The sequence below is a fragment of the Emydura macquarii genome, unplaced genomic scaffold, assembly GCF_026122565.2.
Source record: "Emydura macquarii macquarii isolate MOO-44397 ecotype Brisbane River unplaced genomic scaffold, CSIRO-AGI_Emac_v2 contig_2890, whole genome shotgun sequence".
In the NCBI taxonomy this organism is placed as follows: Eukaryota; Metazoa; Chordata; order Testudines; family Chelidae; genus Emydura; species Emydura macquarii.
In genome coordinates this window covers 417,767-431,116 of record NW_027133027.1, presented here as the reverse complement: position 1 = coordinate 431,116, position 13,350 = coordinate 417,767, and the positions used below count along the sequence as shown (strand labels likewise).

The 13,350-nt window shown below is 38.5% G+C and overlaps 1 protein-coding gene across 2 annotated transcripts in view; it reads left to right on the top strand.

Moving 5' to 3' along the window:
* The window catches only part of BLOC1S5 (biogenesis of lysosomal organelles complex 1 subunit 5), a 39,943-nt gene that overhangs the window by 2,504 nt on the left and 24,089 nt on the right, over window positions 1-13,350 (top strand). For both annotated transcript variants that reach the window (XR_010923743.1, XM_067568359.1), the window contains exons 3-4: window positions 5,888-6,017; window positions 8,073-8,131. Coding sequence is in view for 1 of the 2 variants with exons in the window: in XM_067568359.1 (XP_067424460.1) it covers window positions 5,888-6,017; window positions 8,073-8,131 (189 nt within the window). In the remaining variant the exon portion in view is untranslated. The remainder of the gene's footprint in view (window positions 1-5,887; window positions 6,018-8,072; window positions 8,132-13,350) is intronic.

Here is a 13,350-nt window from a genome sequence, read left to right as displayed (position 1 = left end):
CCACCTGCTTGTATTAATGTAGAAGAGAAATCTACTGTAGCTGCTGTTTTCTCTAAGAGGGAGACCAGACCTTGGAGAAGTCTAATTGGTTTGAGGGAAGACATTATTAGTAGGGAGTGTATGTCTTTGCCTAGATTAGGAAAAGTGATTAAAACCAACCTAAGCATAAACAATGTAAATTAGCTAAGCTCAACCAAAAGGGACTTAAATTTCCAAATGTGTATTTGTTGTTATATAAATTACAAATTAATGTAATTGGCCAGACATCTCCAAATGTAGAAACATATTAGAGGGTATTTTAGGTGAAGTATAAATATTTTGTTTATTTAGAAATGTACACTGGCACTTCACCAAGGTATCTTCCTCACTCTATTTCAATACAAGCAATCAATTAAAAATCAACAAAATATAACAACCCCTGCTTGTTTACAAACACCCAAATTCTCTGTTGTTCTGAAGTCTCTCAAAAGCCTTGGCTGAAGTGCAGTAATCCAATCTGATGTTACAAAATCACTGTGGATGAATCATCAGAGGGATGGTAGCAGCCTCTGGTTGGCTGTAGATGGAAAGACTCTATATTGCAACAAACATCTGAAATCCCAGGAGAGCAGTGGATCTGTACTGACTCTGAATGGTGTAAATGAAGAACTTTATTTTTAAGTGTGGAAATGTACTGTATATATTTACCATTTATCTGAAGCTTTTGGATAACTGACCATTCAAATAAATAGAAGTGCTATTTTGAGCTGGGTTCTAGCTGCAGGCTGGGAGGCAGTAAAGGTCTGGGTACAGCAGGGAAAGTTAGCCTGAAAAATCACTCTGGCTTTGTTTTACCTGATGGGTGGCAGCTGTGAGCCAAACAATGGTGGTGCTCTGCATGTCAGCCCCTTCCCTGCACACCCTGTCCATCCCGTGGCTGTCCAGGCTGGACGCAACCCCTCATTTTCAGTAAGATTGTGGTGTGAGTGGTGTCCCTGCGGCCCTGGTGAGTGAAAAGTGCCATGACTCAGTCTGTGAGGCTCTTTGATGAAAGAGGAACAATGACTCGGGATGCAGCTGTGGATACAGCTAGTTACAGGGGCTGAGCTTTGAACTGGACACAATGTTGCGCCATGGAACCAAGTTGTTAATGCTGGTGTAGCATGAATTACACATGTTTAAGGGGAAGGATATCTGTATCTATAGGTAGGAATGTATTGCTTGTGATTGATTGGGATACACCGGGGACATTTGGATTCAGACAACTAGGATTTTTGGATATTGGGCATTCAGATTACTGGGAGTGAACTGTAGCTGTTTAAAAAATGTGATTAGTTCTTTCGTCTCCTCCCCTACCCCAGAAGAAAAGTTTTAGGAGAGTTGGTGAGTGAATCAGTGAGATTTCCTTAATTGTTTGGGATTTGTGAGCACAAACTAACTTAAAGCAATCAAATTTTGTTTGACACAGAAAGGGCTATTCTCTCAATATGTGCATGGCCTGTACTTACATGTGCTGATTAGAGCCGCCTAGTTATTAATTTGGTTTAATGGCTATTTAAAAATATCTTTGCTCTGAAATGCACTATATATAACCTATGCATAATACCTCATGCTGTCACCTTACTGGGTTTCAAACTAAGCAGAGTCCGACTGGGTCATTAGTTCAATGGGAGAGACATCAGTGAAAGTATTGCTAGATTTGATACAGTATACAATATCCTTACTTCATAGAATAATTTTATGAGGATCATTATGAGAATGGAGGTGTCGAGCCTTAAAAATAACATGAGCATTTGTGGATATGAATGCTCTAAGATCTTTCAGTATCAATGACGATGTTAGCCCAAGTATCCTGGCAGAAGTCCAACTTGGGTTATTGCTTCTGTATACATATTAAACTTACCCTATAGTTTTCACAGAATACAATATTCTTTACTTCCAATCCTACTCTGTTGTATAGGTGCCGGTGATTGTTTTTAAACAGTTACTAGTTTCATTGATAGGTTACATTCTCCTTTGCAAATGGATCTTTGGGGGAGGACCTGTGCACCTGGTGGGATTATGTTCCTATGTAGAGCCACCTGAGTGCAGGAGTCTGTCTGCATGAAGCAGTTTGCAGATTCAGAGCATGAATATATTTATACATCTTTCATCATGAAGGATTCCTGACATGCTGTACAGATTTACTGTGTGTGGAAACTGGTACAGAGCTTGCCTGCATTATGATACTCTAATCAGTGCTTTTAGTCATAATTTGACTAGTCATAAATTTACCCGCGTTTTTAAAAAGAAAATGTGTTTTGAAGTAATTCAGTTGTTAGTGTTCTATGATGGAGATGTACTTATTACTTTCTATGGATTGTTAGATTTAAAAGCAAATCCAAGCTTAATGTATTGCATTTTATTTATTCATTTGTTTTTGCTTTATGGATGTCCGCAGTGTAATTAACTTCTTGCAGAATATTAAGTTGCTGCTTTTATATTTTATAAAAGCAAAGAGAGCAGTTAAAGAATTGTCAGTTGGATACAATTAATCAAGAACAAAGTCAATGTATTAGAGAGGTAAAAGAGGGGAAAATTTTAGACAAGCTTAATTTTGAATGAGTGAAAAAGAATTGCCACAAGATGGCAGCAAAACTTTAGAAAAGTAAATAGTATTCTGTATTTCTAAAAGATTAATTCTAAGAATAATTGTTTTTACACACATTTACATATTGAAGGAAAACAGTATGGCACTGAAAGGGTTAAGATCAACACCTGATTAGACTGATACAATATCTAGACTTTCATTAATATTTTTACTCAATTTTTTTATTTTTTTAAACAAATGTTTAATACAATAATGAGGTTGTCTAGCTGTCTATAATAGCTCACAAATGTGAGTGCTAGCCTTGGGAGACTGTCAAGGAACAGCACAGACTCCAAACTGGTTGTGTATGTTCTATAATTAGAGTTCACCAACCAATTAACAAATTTGAACTTCTCATGCACTATAACAGCCTTAACACAGAGTCACAGACAGTCCCCTTGCAAAATTTGGTCTATCTGACTACCTGGGAAGCCTGCCTTTTTGGTAGATGGCCCCTTACACCAAAAAGTCCCAACAATATTCAAGTTACTCCCAGTCCCGAAGGACCAGTCACTTACTCCAGGTAAATTGAACTTCAGATCTCAAACCAAAGACAATGTTTGTAGCCAATTCTTTAATACTAAGTAAAGATTTATTAACTAAAAAAAATGAGTTATTTACACAATTAAAGCAGGTCAACATACACACACACACACACACACACATGAGATACAATTTTAGTTTCCAAAGGGTAATAGTAGCTGCTATACTATGCAAGCTCTGTATGTTCTTTAGGACTAACCCAAACCGAGCAGTTTGAGCATCCCTTGCTTATGCTTAGAAAATTGCCCTCTCTGAAATCCTAGCAGCATAGTGATAACAATTTTTCTTGACAGCAATTTTTATCCCCTTCCCATAGACCTCAAGCTGATGGGACTTTGGGTTGTGCACGTCTCCACTTCATGGGGGTGGGATGAATCAAAGTCTTTTGTCAACTGATGTTCCACAATGGCTTGTCTGACGTCTATAGGCCTTCTTTTATTGGGGAGGAGATGACATTTCTTGTGGTAAACTAATATTTCATACTTTGTAATGCTTTTTCACTGATTGTGGGGTTTTACAGTTTTAGCAAACTGTTTTATGGTTACAGAGCAAACACTTAAACATCTGTATCCCTTGTAATATTTATAAATAAGATTAATACATGCAGGATCCTACAAGCATTTCATAAAGTCTAAGCACTGAACACATTCTTATAACTCTAATGTCTATATTTTAGCAATACTAACACAAAGGTGAGCCAGACTGGTTTGCAGCTATGTATTTGTCAACATTCAGTGAGGCTGAGCTATAAATCTAAACACAAGATGCAACTTGCAGGCCTGATGGAAAAACAAGGTTCCATTTTTACAACTACATTTTAAGTGGATTTAATTTGTCTCCATGCTAGTTTGACCAGACAAATCTAGAAACATATCCATTTTTCCTGTTAGGAGAAGCCCACTTTGCTCCGTACACACTTTTAAAAAAATTGTTTTAATCAAAGTTAACCAATAAAGAGACTGTTGTCTCTAATATCTAAATGTCCTATGTAGCTCTTCAGAGGATTTATCACTTTAATTTAAGCTAGGGACTACAGAGGTAGGATAAACTTTTCATCCTCAGGTCTTGGTCAAAATCAGAGTAAATTAATGTAGCTGTCAGAGTACATCTAAGGTTTTCACTGTGCTAATTTCAAGTACATTCTTGCTTGAAAGCTGGTTTTCCATCACTCTTATCCTTCTAGTAAGAACCACCCTTTCTTTTATCACAGCAAAGGATAGTTTACACTTTCACCCTTATTTAAAGCCGTAAGACTTAGTTTAGAGTTTCTCCTCAAAAGCTAGCTTTGAGGATGCTTCAGGTACGAAGTGTGTTCTTTCTTCAAGTAATAAACTAGCATACACTATATAGTGACTTTTGAGGGTGAGAAAATGAACATGTCTCAGTGATAAGAGTTTCATATTTGGAGGGATTGTAATCTAGTGAATATTAGACCAGCGGTCAGGAAATCTGGTTTCTATTTGTAACTCTTAGAGCAAGTCATGTAACCTGTCTGCTTTTCCATTTCCCTTTCTTTAAAATGGGGATAATGATTGATGCTTGACCACGTTTAAGTACTGTGTAAGAATATTATTAGTTACTATATTATACATTACTGTATATAGACTGGTGAGGGGCAAATTGCAATACAGGAATGCTTACTTGCAACTCTACCTGCCAAAATGTGAAGGCCAGACTAAAACAAAGCCCAGGATAACTTTATGAATTTTTGGTTTCTTGGGATAGTCCTGTGATGCAGATCAATCATAATTTAAAAAGAGCAAAACATCATTGGAAAAACAAGGTGATAGTGGTGCTGTGTTGCCAAAACCTTTATTTTAAAAAGCTTAACCAGTAGAGCATAGGCAGCTCCACTAGTAAAATGACACTAGCACTGGATTTGCTGGTCCGCAATGAGTCAGATGGTATGCCACTTATTTAGTCATCAGCATTACGTTATCCTTTAGTTTTGACTTCATCACTATGCTTGGAGTGTCAAAATCTTACTTGCCTTGATTTGGCCTGGATCTTTGTCAGTTCATGTACGCTGCCAGTATTATATTACTCAAATTGAAATCTATCTGCCAGTCAAAAGGTAGAACTATTATATAATTGGTCTGTAATCTTTTAATAATCAAATCCCTAAAAGTGTGATGATTTCAGTTCTCTTGTCCTTATCTTTTTGTCATACCCAACCCTTATTATAAATCTCAAATATCTAAATTAATATGCTTTCTCAGCGCCTCACATGTTATGTTATTAATAACTTTTAATATTTTTCACAGGGGAGAGCAATGTCACTACATTGCACAAAGAAGAAAGGGACTTTCACATTTGTTAATAGTTGGTTTCACGTGTAATGTAACAGTGGTAAATAAGCAGATGTGATGTTTTAAGTGGCAGTGATCATTTCCATTCACTTGGATGAACTATGTTAAACTTAATAGTTTATTAACCTAGTAACCACATTATACTTGTAAAATAGATTTCATGTTAACCCAGGATTGCCACTCATTTGATTCCTGTTTTGTATGTGTCACGTGAAAGCTAGTGGGGTCTCCAGCTGGTGTTTACTATAGCTAGATAAAATGTTTGAGGCATATTATAGCTATTTGTAACAACATACCACACACTCTGTTCTCAAACCTTAAAAATATTCCATTAGAGCTAAATAGTTAAAAATAGCCACATATGAGTGTCTGCTAATGAAAACTGTGTAAGACATGAAGAACTTTCCTTTTTCACTTTTCCTAACAGGAAAAACGTGGCCTCCGAGAAGTGAGAGTTCTTGAAAACCTAAAGAATATGATCCATGAGACAAATGACCAAACTCTCCCTAAATGTGAACAGGTGATGCATGACAATCTGAACGAAGCATTCAAGAGATGTAAGCAAGAAGCTATTGATTTTCTATGATGCAGTATTTTAAAAGGAATAATATCAAATAGTTTGAACTCAAAATATGATCCTCACTTAAATTGCTATCATATAATAAGTCTTCCACATCCAACTGTTTAATTCTTAGTTCTGTGCAACTTTAAAAAGGACTAAGATAACGTGTATTTCTGATCTGTTTTGGCACTATCCAACTCCTGTTAATGTTACTTCAAAGCCCTTCCATTGATTTCAGACCCAAAAGAAGGGAGTTTTCAGACCCTAAAGGTGCAGCCAAACTTACTATGTACATGGGAGGCAATGTGGATAGAACACTGGACTTGAACTTCAGTGCCCTGGGTTTACAGTTCCAGGTGCTGACATTGCCCAGGGGGTGATCATAGGAAGTCACTTAACTTCTCAATTTTACAGATTGAAAAAAATGAGACAGAGATTACGATCTCCTTGTAAAAACAACAGTGTGTGTGTAATGGTCTTATAGAGCACTTTTCATCCAGAGATCTCAGGGTGTTTTTACAAAGGAGATAATTATTTCCATTTTGAAGATTGAAAAATGGAGATTGAGAGAGGTGAAGTGACTTGTCCATTGTAATCCTGCAGGCCAATGTTACACCCTGCAGTTGAACCCAGAGCATTCCTCCAATGTTCTGTCTACCAAGCAGCGCTGTCTTCCATTTACACAGTAAGTTTGTCTGCATTTTTAGAGTCTGAAACCTCCCACTGAAGGTAATAGAACAGAATACATTTTCTGTTTGCAGCTCTTTAAAGTTGCATAGAGCTATATTCTCTCTCTCTCTAAATGACAGAAGATCGTTCTTCTATGTGGATAATAGATCTTAGTCATAACCATTCAGTTATCATTTATGGCTTAGACTTTGTGCAATGAGCGCTCTTCTAAGTTTTGTGTTTTACTAGCTTTGGCAGTGCCTCTGTATTTTATACTTTCATTTCAGCCAGCAGCACAGCCTTTCTTAAACACAAATCAGGGGATTAGGCAATTAACTACAAAATTTAATCTAGCTATAAAAGTAGGTAGCTTATATGTCAATGATATTTCACTCTGTTATGTTTAACTTTTAATATATATAAGCATGTTGACTACTTAATTTTCATATAGTATGCATGGACTCTGGCATATATAGAGTAGTACACAATAGGAAATGCTATACATATATAATAAAGGTTATAGAAAAATATTTATACATTGCATACTACTGCTCAAAGAATGCAGTCATGTAAGTAAAGCCTGTATCCAAATATATACATACACTAGGGGGCATAATAACCTTGATATTGCCATAACTTGATTTTTGAGTGCTGAGCTGTGCAATCTATATGGCAGTACTGCTGCTTTAATGATTATAAGAATAAATGAGTGACTGATACATAGTTCAGGAAACTAAGTTTTGTGTTTGTGAATGCAAGATACCCACTGAGGGGAAAATGACTCCATTCCATTGTGCACAGCATGTATGGAATATGATGTCAAAGAAGTCTGGCTAGGAATAGAGTTATCATTGAAACTAAAAGATTTTCATAGAGCTAGTATCACAATATAGAGGAGACTGGCTCCTATTTAAAAAGGCTCTCTCCTTGTGTAATTTTCTACTAATTTTTACATTTGGAAAAAAAGAAAATAAGTAACAAAGAAACAACCAAAATTTAGTGTTCACCCCATCTGGTTCTAGTTATTGGTTTATAAGACTTTTAGATCTTTTCTGAGGTCTGAGTAGTGCACAGTAACTTGCCAGCAATAGTATGGAATATGGGCAAAGGAGGACTTAGCTGCCTTTCCTGTTTGGCTTCTGGAAAGCACAAGGGTGCAACTTAGTGCTCTATGTCCACAAAGTTAGCATTGTAGAGTACTTCCTGCAAATACTGACAAAGCTTTTCATTCCAAAGGTAAATGACCCCAGTGGACGAAAAACACAGTCTTTGCATGCAGCGATAGTCTCCCAGTAGCCTCATGGGTTTTAAACCTTTTTCAGTCAGGCTTCTCTTTGAGTTGGGAACAGCTGATTGATAGACTGCAATTTATTTGTTTCAGTGCAAGCAGCCAACCATAGGATCCACAGACTCCAGCAGAGGGAGCAGGAAGAAAGAAAGGTAAAGACAGACCAGTGGATTTATAATGTAACCTAAATATTATAAGACACTCAAACTCATCCACAGCAAATCTGCCTGCTTGGTAAAACAAGATTTAGGAATACATTTTTACTGTTATTTTCTAAAAGTGCAACTTTTTTTGGAATGACTTCTGCAAATGTAAGAAGGAGCTGAATAAAGCAGTCAGCGGTGTATGTTATTGGAGCACAAGACTAATATAGCCACCAGCTCTTCCCTCACTCTTCCAATGTGTGGAAACTTCTTTTTTAAAAATTCCTTTTCAATATTTTTCCCCTCTTTGCTTAGAGTGTGGTATTTATAAAATACAGGAGATATTTAAAAAAACAAACCAAAAAACTTTATTTTCTGTGGAACAAAAAACACCCACAAATCTACCAGAATGGAAATGTAAAGCTTTGCTGGTTAGCTGAAAACATTGAGCATGTTATTGCTTGTTGAAGAGGAAGCATTTCATGCTTCTGGATTGGTTATTTAATGAAAGGCCATATTATAGGAATATCTGAATCACTGGAATCCCTCAATGGGCTGCACTTTGCTTGTTTGAATTACATCTACTCTAAACCTCAAATTTGGAAAATTGTACAATAAATTAGTTTCCTATGGCACTTTTGCATTTTCCCATTTCACCTTTCATGGTTATATTTCAAAGTGGTACTTTGTAATTATGTGGATGTACAGAAAATGCCAGAGCTGCTATTCTGGCCTAGTCACATGAACTAAGACGTGCAGTGGTGTGTATCAGCAGGTGTTCACATTTTTCCTTCATTTCTTGCAATATGTCACGCTTTCCATGATCAGCGGAGATGGCTAATCCAGCTGCAGTTGAGTACTGGCATTGTGTGAATAATATAGTGTCATGGGACCTGCCAATGTTTAGGTTCATTGTACCTAATACTGAAATGTAGATAGGAAACTAGATGAACCTACTGCCTCTTGTAGTTCTGTTATTCTTTCTGAAGTGAAATTTAAAAAGATGGTTTGCTGTATTTCAGAATGTTCATTGTACTATATTTCCCCACTCAAGTATCAGGTTTATAGCTGGAGTACTAGTGACAGCTACAGCTAAGGTTATGTGCATATTTCTTTTAAGGCTGTGTGGTAAAACTTCAACTTCTTGGGTTGAAACTTTCCAGGTTGACCATGATCAGGAAGGGTGATTTTTATTTATTTTTTATTTTAATGAAATGATTCAGCCATTTGAGAGAGAGAGAGGAGAATGGGACAAAATGCTTTCCCTTATTTCATGTTTTTTAAAAACAATGTTTTGGCTTTTTCTATAGTGCTAATGTCAAAATGGCTGGCATTAGCAACTTGACAGTAGGTGGGGAAATACTTGTCACTGGGGAGGGAAGCATGTTTTTGAATGTTCAGTGAAAACTGGTTTTATGTTTGCGGTATTAGAGATTGAAAATCATTCTCTCCACTTGCAAATTACTTTTTGGTACAATTTCTCGTAGCTACTATTATGAAACTTCTAAATGCATACATATCTGGTTAATATAGGTGTAGAGTGATTTTTGTGCCTCCAAAGATACCAGAGGCAGCACTGTATGGGCTAGTCAAATAATTTCAGGTTATGCAATATTTTTTTTCTATCTTTGAGGATAAGTAGGAAACCCTAAAACTTCCATCAAAAAGTTTTGAGAATGTGCCTGTGTTTTGCATGCATTCTTTTCTAAATTTTTCTGAATGAGATGGATCAGTGCCTATAGTTAAGGTTACCTAACATTTCCCAGTACAAATTCCCGTTTTCAGTTGCTTTTAATTTTAACCTGTGGGTGAAATTTCCTATGTTTCATCTCTGCCTCAGTGTGAATATTTTTTATTAGTTTGAACAAAAATAGTTCAGTTGTTTCCAAGAGTGAGGTTAGGGAAAAAGGGATATCTTTGCCAAAGTGATTTTTGTTTGTTAGGGGTTTTTTTGGCACCGCCATTGACTTCATTACAAGAAAAAGTACAGATTTAGAACAGGTTTCACATGTCTCAACAGTACTCTAGAAGATCTTGATTTTGCTACTGACATAGCTTTAAGTGACAGCTCAACCAACACGCAAGTAAAGACTGTCCAGCATTGCAAAAAAGATAGGGTTAATACTTATTTATGAAAAATCAAATCTGAGAAACCCAGCAACTTACAATTTCATGCATTTGGTTTAGAAGTCAAAGGAATACAAGAAGTGAGTCAATTTGCATATTGTGGTAGTAAAGTGCACGTCAGTGGTGATGCCCACAAGGAAATAACATCACAAATTGGCAAGGTGGCAGCTGCATTCACCAGTTTGAACTGGATTTAGTCATCAAAAATCTACAACGTAAAGAGCAAACCATGAATCTTCGACTCAAATGTTGGTTCCATGTACGGATGTGAAAGCTGAAAATCCACCAATGCTCCAGACAGATATCTAAATGATCTCCTACAAAAGCCTTAGAAAAATACTAGGTATTAAATGGAATCAATATATAACAAATACCAAGATTTGTCAGAGAAATCAGTAACTTTTTATCTCTGAAGTACCCAGAAAAGAAGATGGAAATATGTGGCATATGTTAAGAATGAAGCCAAAGTGTCTATCATGGCATGTGTGCTGTTGGATAGCTGGAAGAATATGCAAAAAGGGTTGACCAAAAGAATCCCTCCAAACAGCACTCAGAGGGAAATTTATGGGACTGAATGACAGAGGACATGCAAAGAGCAAGTGAGGATATACAGAAATGGCAGAGTATTGTTTAGTGGACAAACAAGGTTTGATGGTGCAGGAAGGAGTCAGAATTTTTAATAAGTGTCTTTGCAGTTGAGCGCAAGAACTTGAAATTTCATAGGGGGATAGCAAGGTGCCTTTTGCTATTCCTGTGAAAATCAGTCCAGATTTTGCAAAATTAATTAACATCCAGGGAAATTGCCATTTGCATAGCATAGTAGAACTTGTTCAACCTAGGTGAAATTCTGTGGCCTGTATTCTGCAAAAGGTCAGACTAGATGATGGTCCCTTCTGGCCTTAAAATCTATTAAAGTGTCATTCTCTTTCTAATGGGTGGTCCACGTAAAGGATAACAACCTATTATTGCTGTTAGTGAAGTTACTCCTTTAAGCCTGGTCTGCACTAGAGACTTTTGTCGAACAAAGTCAGCTCTTTGCACCAAAACAGTGGTGGTGTACACATGGCAATCCTCCTCTCCGCCGTCCCAACTCCCCTGATTTTGCAATGAGAGGCATAGAGCTTTTTGCGCCAAACTTTGTGACAAAGCGTCAGTGTAGACACCGTGCTTAGCTATGCTGCGGTAAATGGTCTCTAGGAAGTGTCCCACAATGCCCATCCTGACTGCACTGGCCATCTGTTTGAACTCCCTGCTTCCCTTCAGCCATCTACCCCTCCTCCTTTAAAGTCTCGGGAAGTTTTGAAATTCCACTTTCTGCTTGGTTGACATGGAGAGCTCATATTGCATCGTCTCAGCACACCATGGCAACTCCATGCACCAAACACTCCCATGCTTGGAGCACATTGGAGCTTCTGGATCTGATTGGCGTTTGGGGAGAGGAGGCTGTGCAGTCCGAGCTCCGCTCTAGCCAAAGGAACTTGGATACATACAGTCAAATTTCTCCTTTAGTGGCGGAGAAGGGCTATGAATAGGACACGCTGCAGTGCCAGGTGAAAAATCAAGGAGCTACGGCAGGGATACCAAAAGGCCAGGGAGTCAAACCATCGCTCTGGTGCAGAGACCAGATAACCTGCATTTTCTATAAGGAGCTGAAAGCCATCTTCAGCGGTGACCCCACCTCCACTGCCAAGAGACCTGTGGATACCTTCACAGGCCTGGAGACAGCAGACACCAGGCTCAACCCTGGCGAAGAAGTTGTGGACAAGGAGGTTGAGTTGGAAGACGATGCAGAGCAGGACACCCCAGGTCGTTTGTTCACGTGGGGAGCCAGGACCTCTTCTCGACCCAGAAGGCTTCAAACCAGTCCCAGCTCTGTAGCTCTGGCATGCAGGATGCAGGAAAAGGGAGCTTGGGTAAGTGTTTTTTTTTTTTTTTTTTTTTTTTTTTTGAGCTGATGCTTCTTGGTTACGTGAGGTACAGCTGTCCTTTGCTTTGTTGCATTATACAGCTGGTTGAAGGGATAGAAATGCACAAGAGTAGCTGTGTTTGCATATGTTTCCCATTCCCCTGTAAGCTAGGCAGTGCGGAGGGGAAGTGTGTTAATGCACACTGAGATTTCACTGGAATCCTACGTAGAGAGATTTAGGAAACTTTCCTGGAAGTACTCACCAATCCTCTGCCGGAGATTCCTCGGCAGAGCTGCTTTGTTTCTTCTCCTGTTGTAGGAAACTTTCCAGCACCAATCAACAATCACTTGTGCAGGGATCAAAGCAGCGCACAGGCGAGCAGCAGAGGGACCCAGTTTGAAGCTGCTCGCATGGGGGAGATGCATCCTAGCATCCCTGCTTACTCTCAGGAGTGAGATCAACTTCTATGGCCCCTCCTGTGGAAAATGGTGGCACAATTTGAAATTTTGTTGCTGTCTACCTGCATTAATACCCACAAAAAAACCCACTGAAAACCTTTTTTTCCAGCTTGAGTGCCCCTTCCCTCCCAGGCGCAACTCACCATGTCCTGGTTGATCGTTGAGCTGTGCACTTGCCAGGGGACAGTGAGAAAGACGTGTATTTTGCAGTAATACATCAATGCTACTAATGCACTCACAATAATACTTCTGTTCATTGTTTGTTGTGGTTCTGCAGATGTGCCCTTTAGGTGAAATCCTTCCATGCTTGCCAAGCTCTGAGTCTGATAAGAAAATGGCCATGGAGAAGCAAAGAGGAGATGTTCCAAGAACTCCTCCGATCCTCTGAGGTGAAGGAAAAAAGGGGCATGGAGACATGTGTCTGAAAATCAGAAAATTGATAGGCAGGAGAGGAGGGAAAACCAGGAGTGAGTGATAGCAGGTTACAAGTGCATTATAAAAGCCATGGAGGAGGAAACAGAGCTGCTAAAGTCACTTATAATGATGCAGACTGAATTCATGCTTGCTTGCTCCCCCTTGCAGCCAATACAGAACTGCTTTCCAAGTCCTGGCCCATCTCGGTACCCCATTTACTCCACTCCTTCAGACAGCTTCCAGAACAATAGATGGACTTACACCCAGCTGGCATAGCTCGCACTGCCCCTCACTGCTTTCTCCCCTCCAGCCCAGCTTTTTG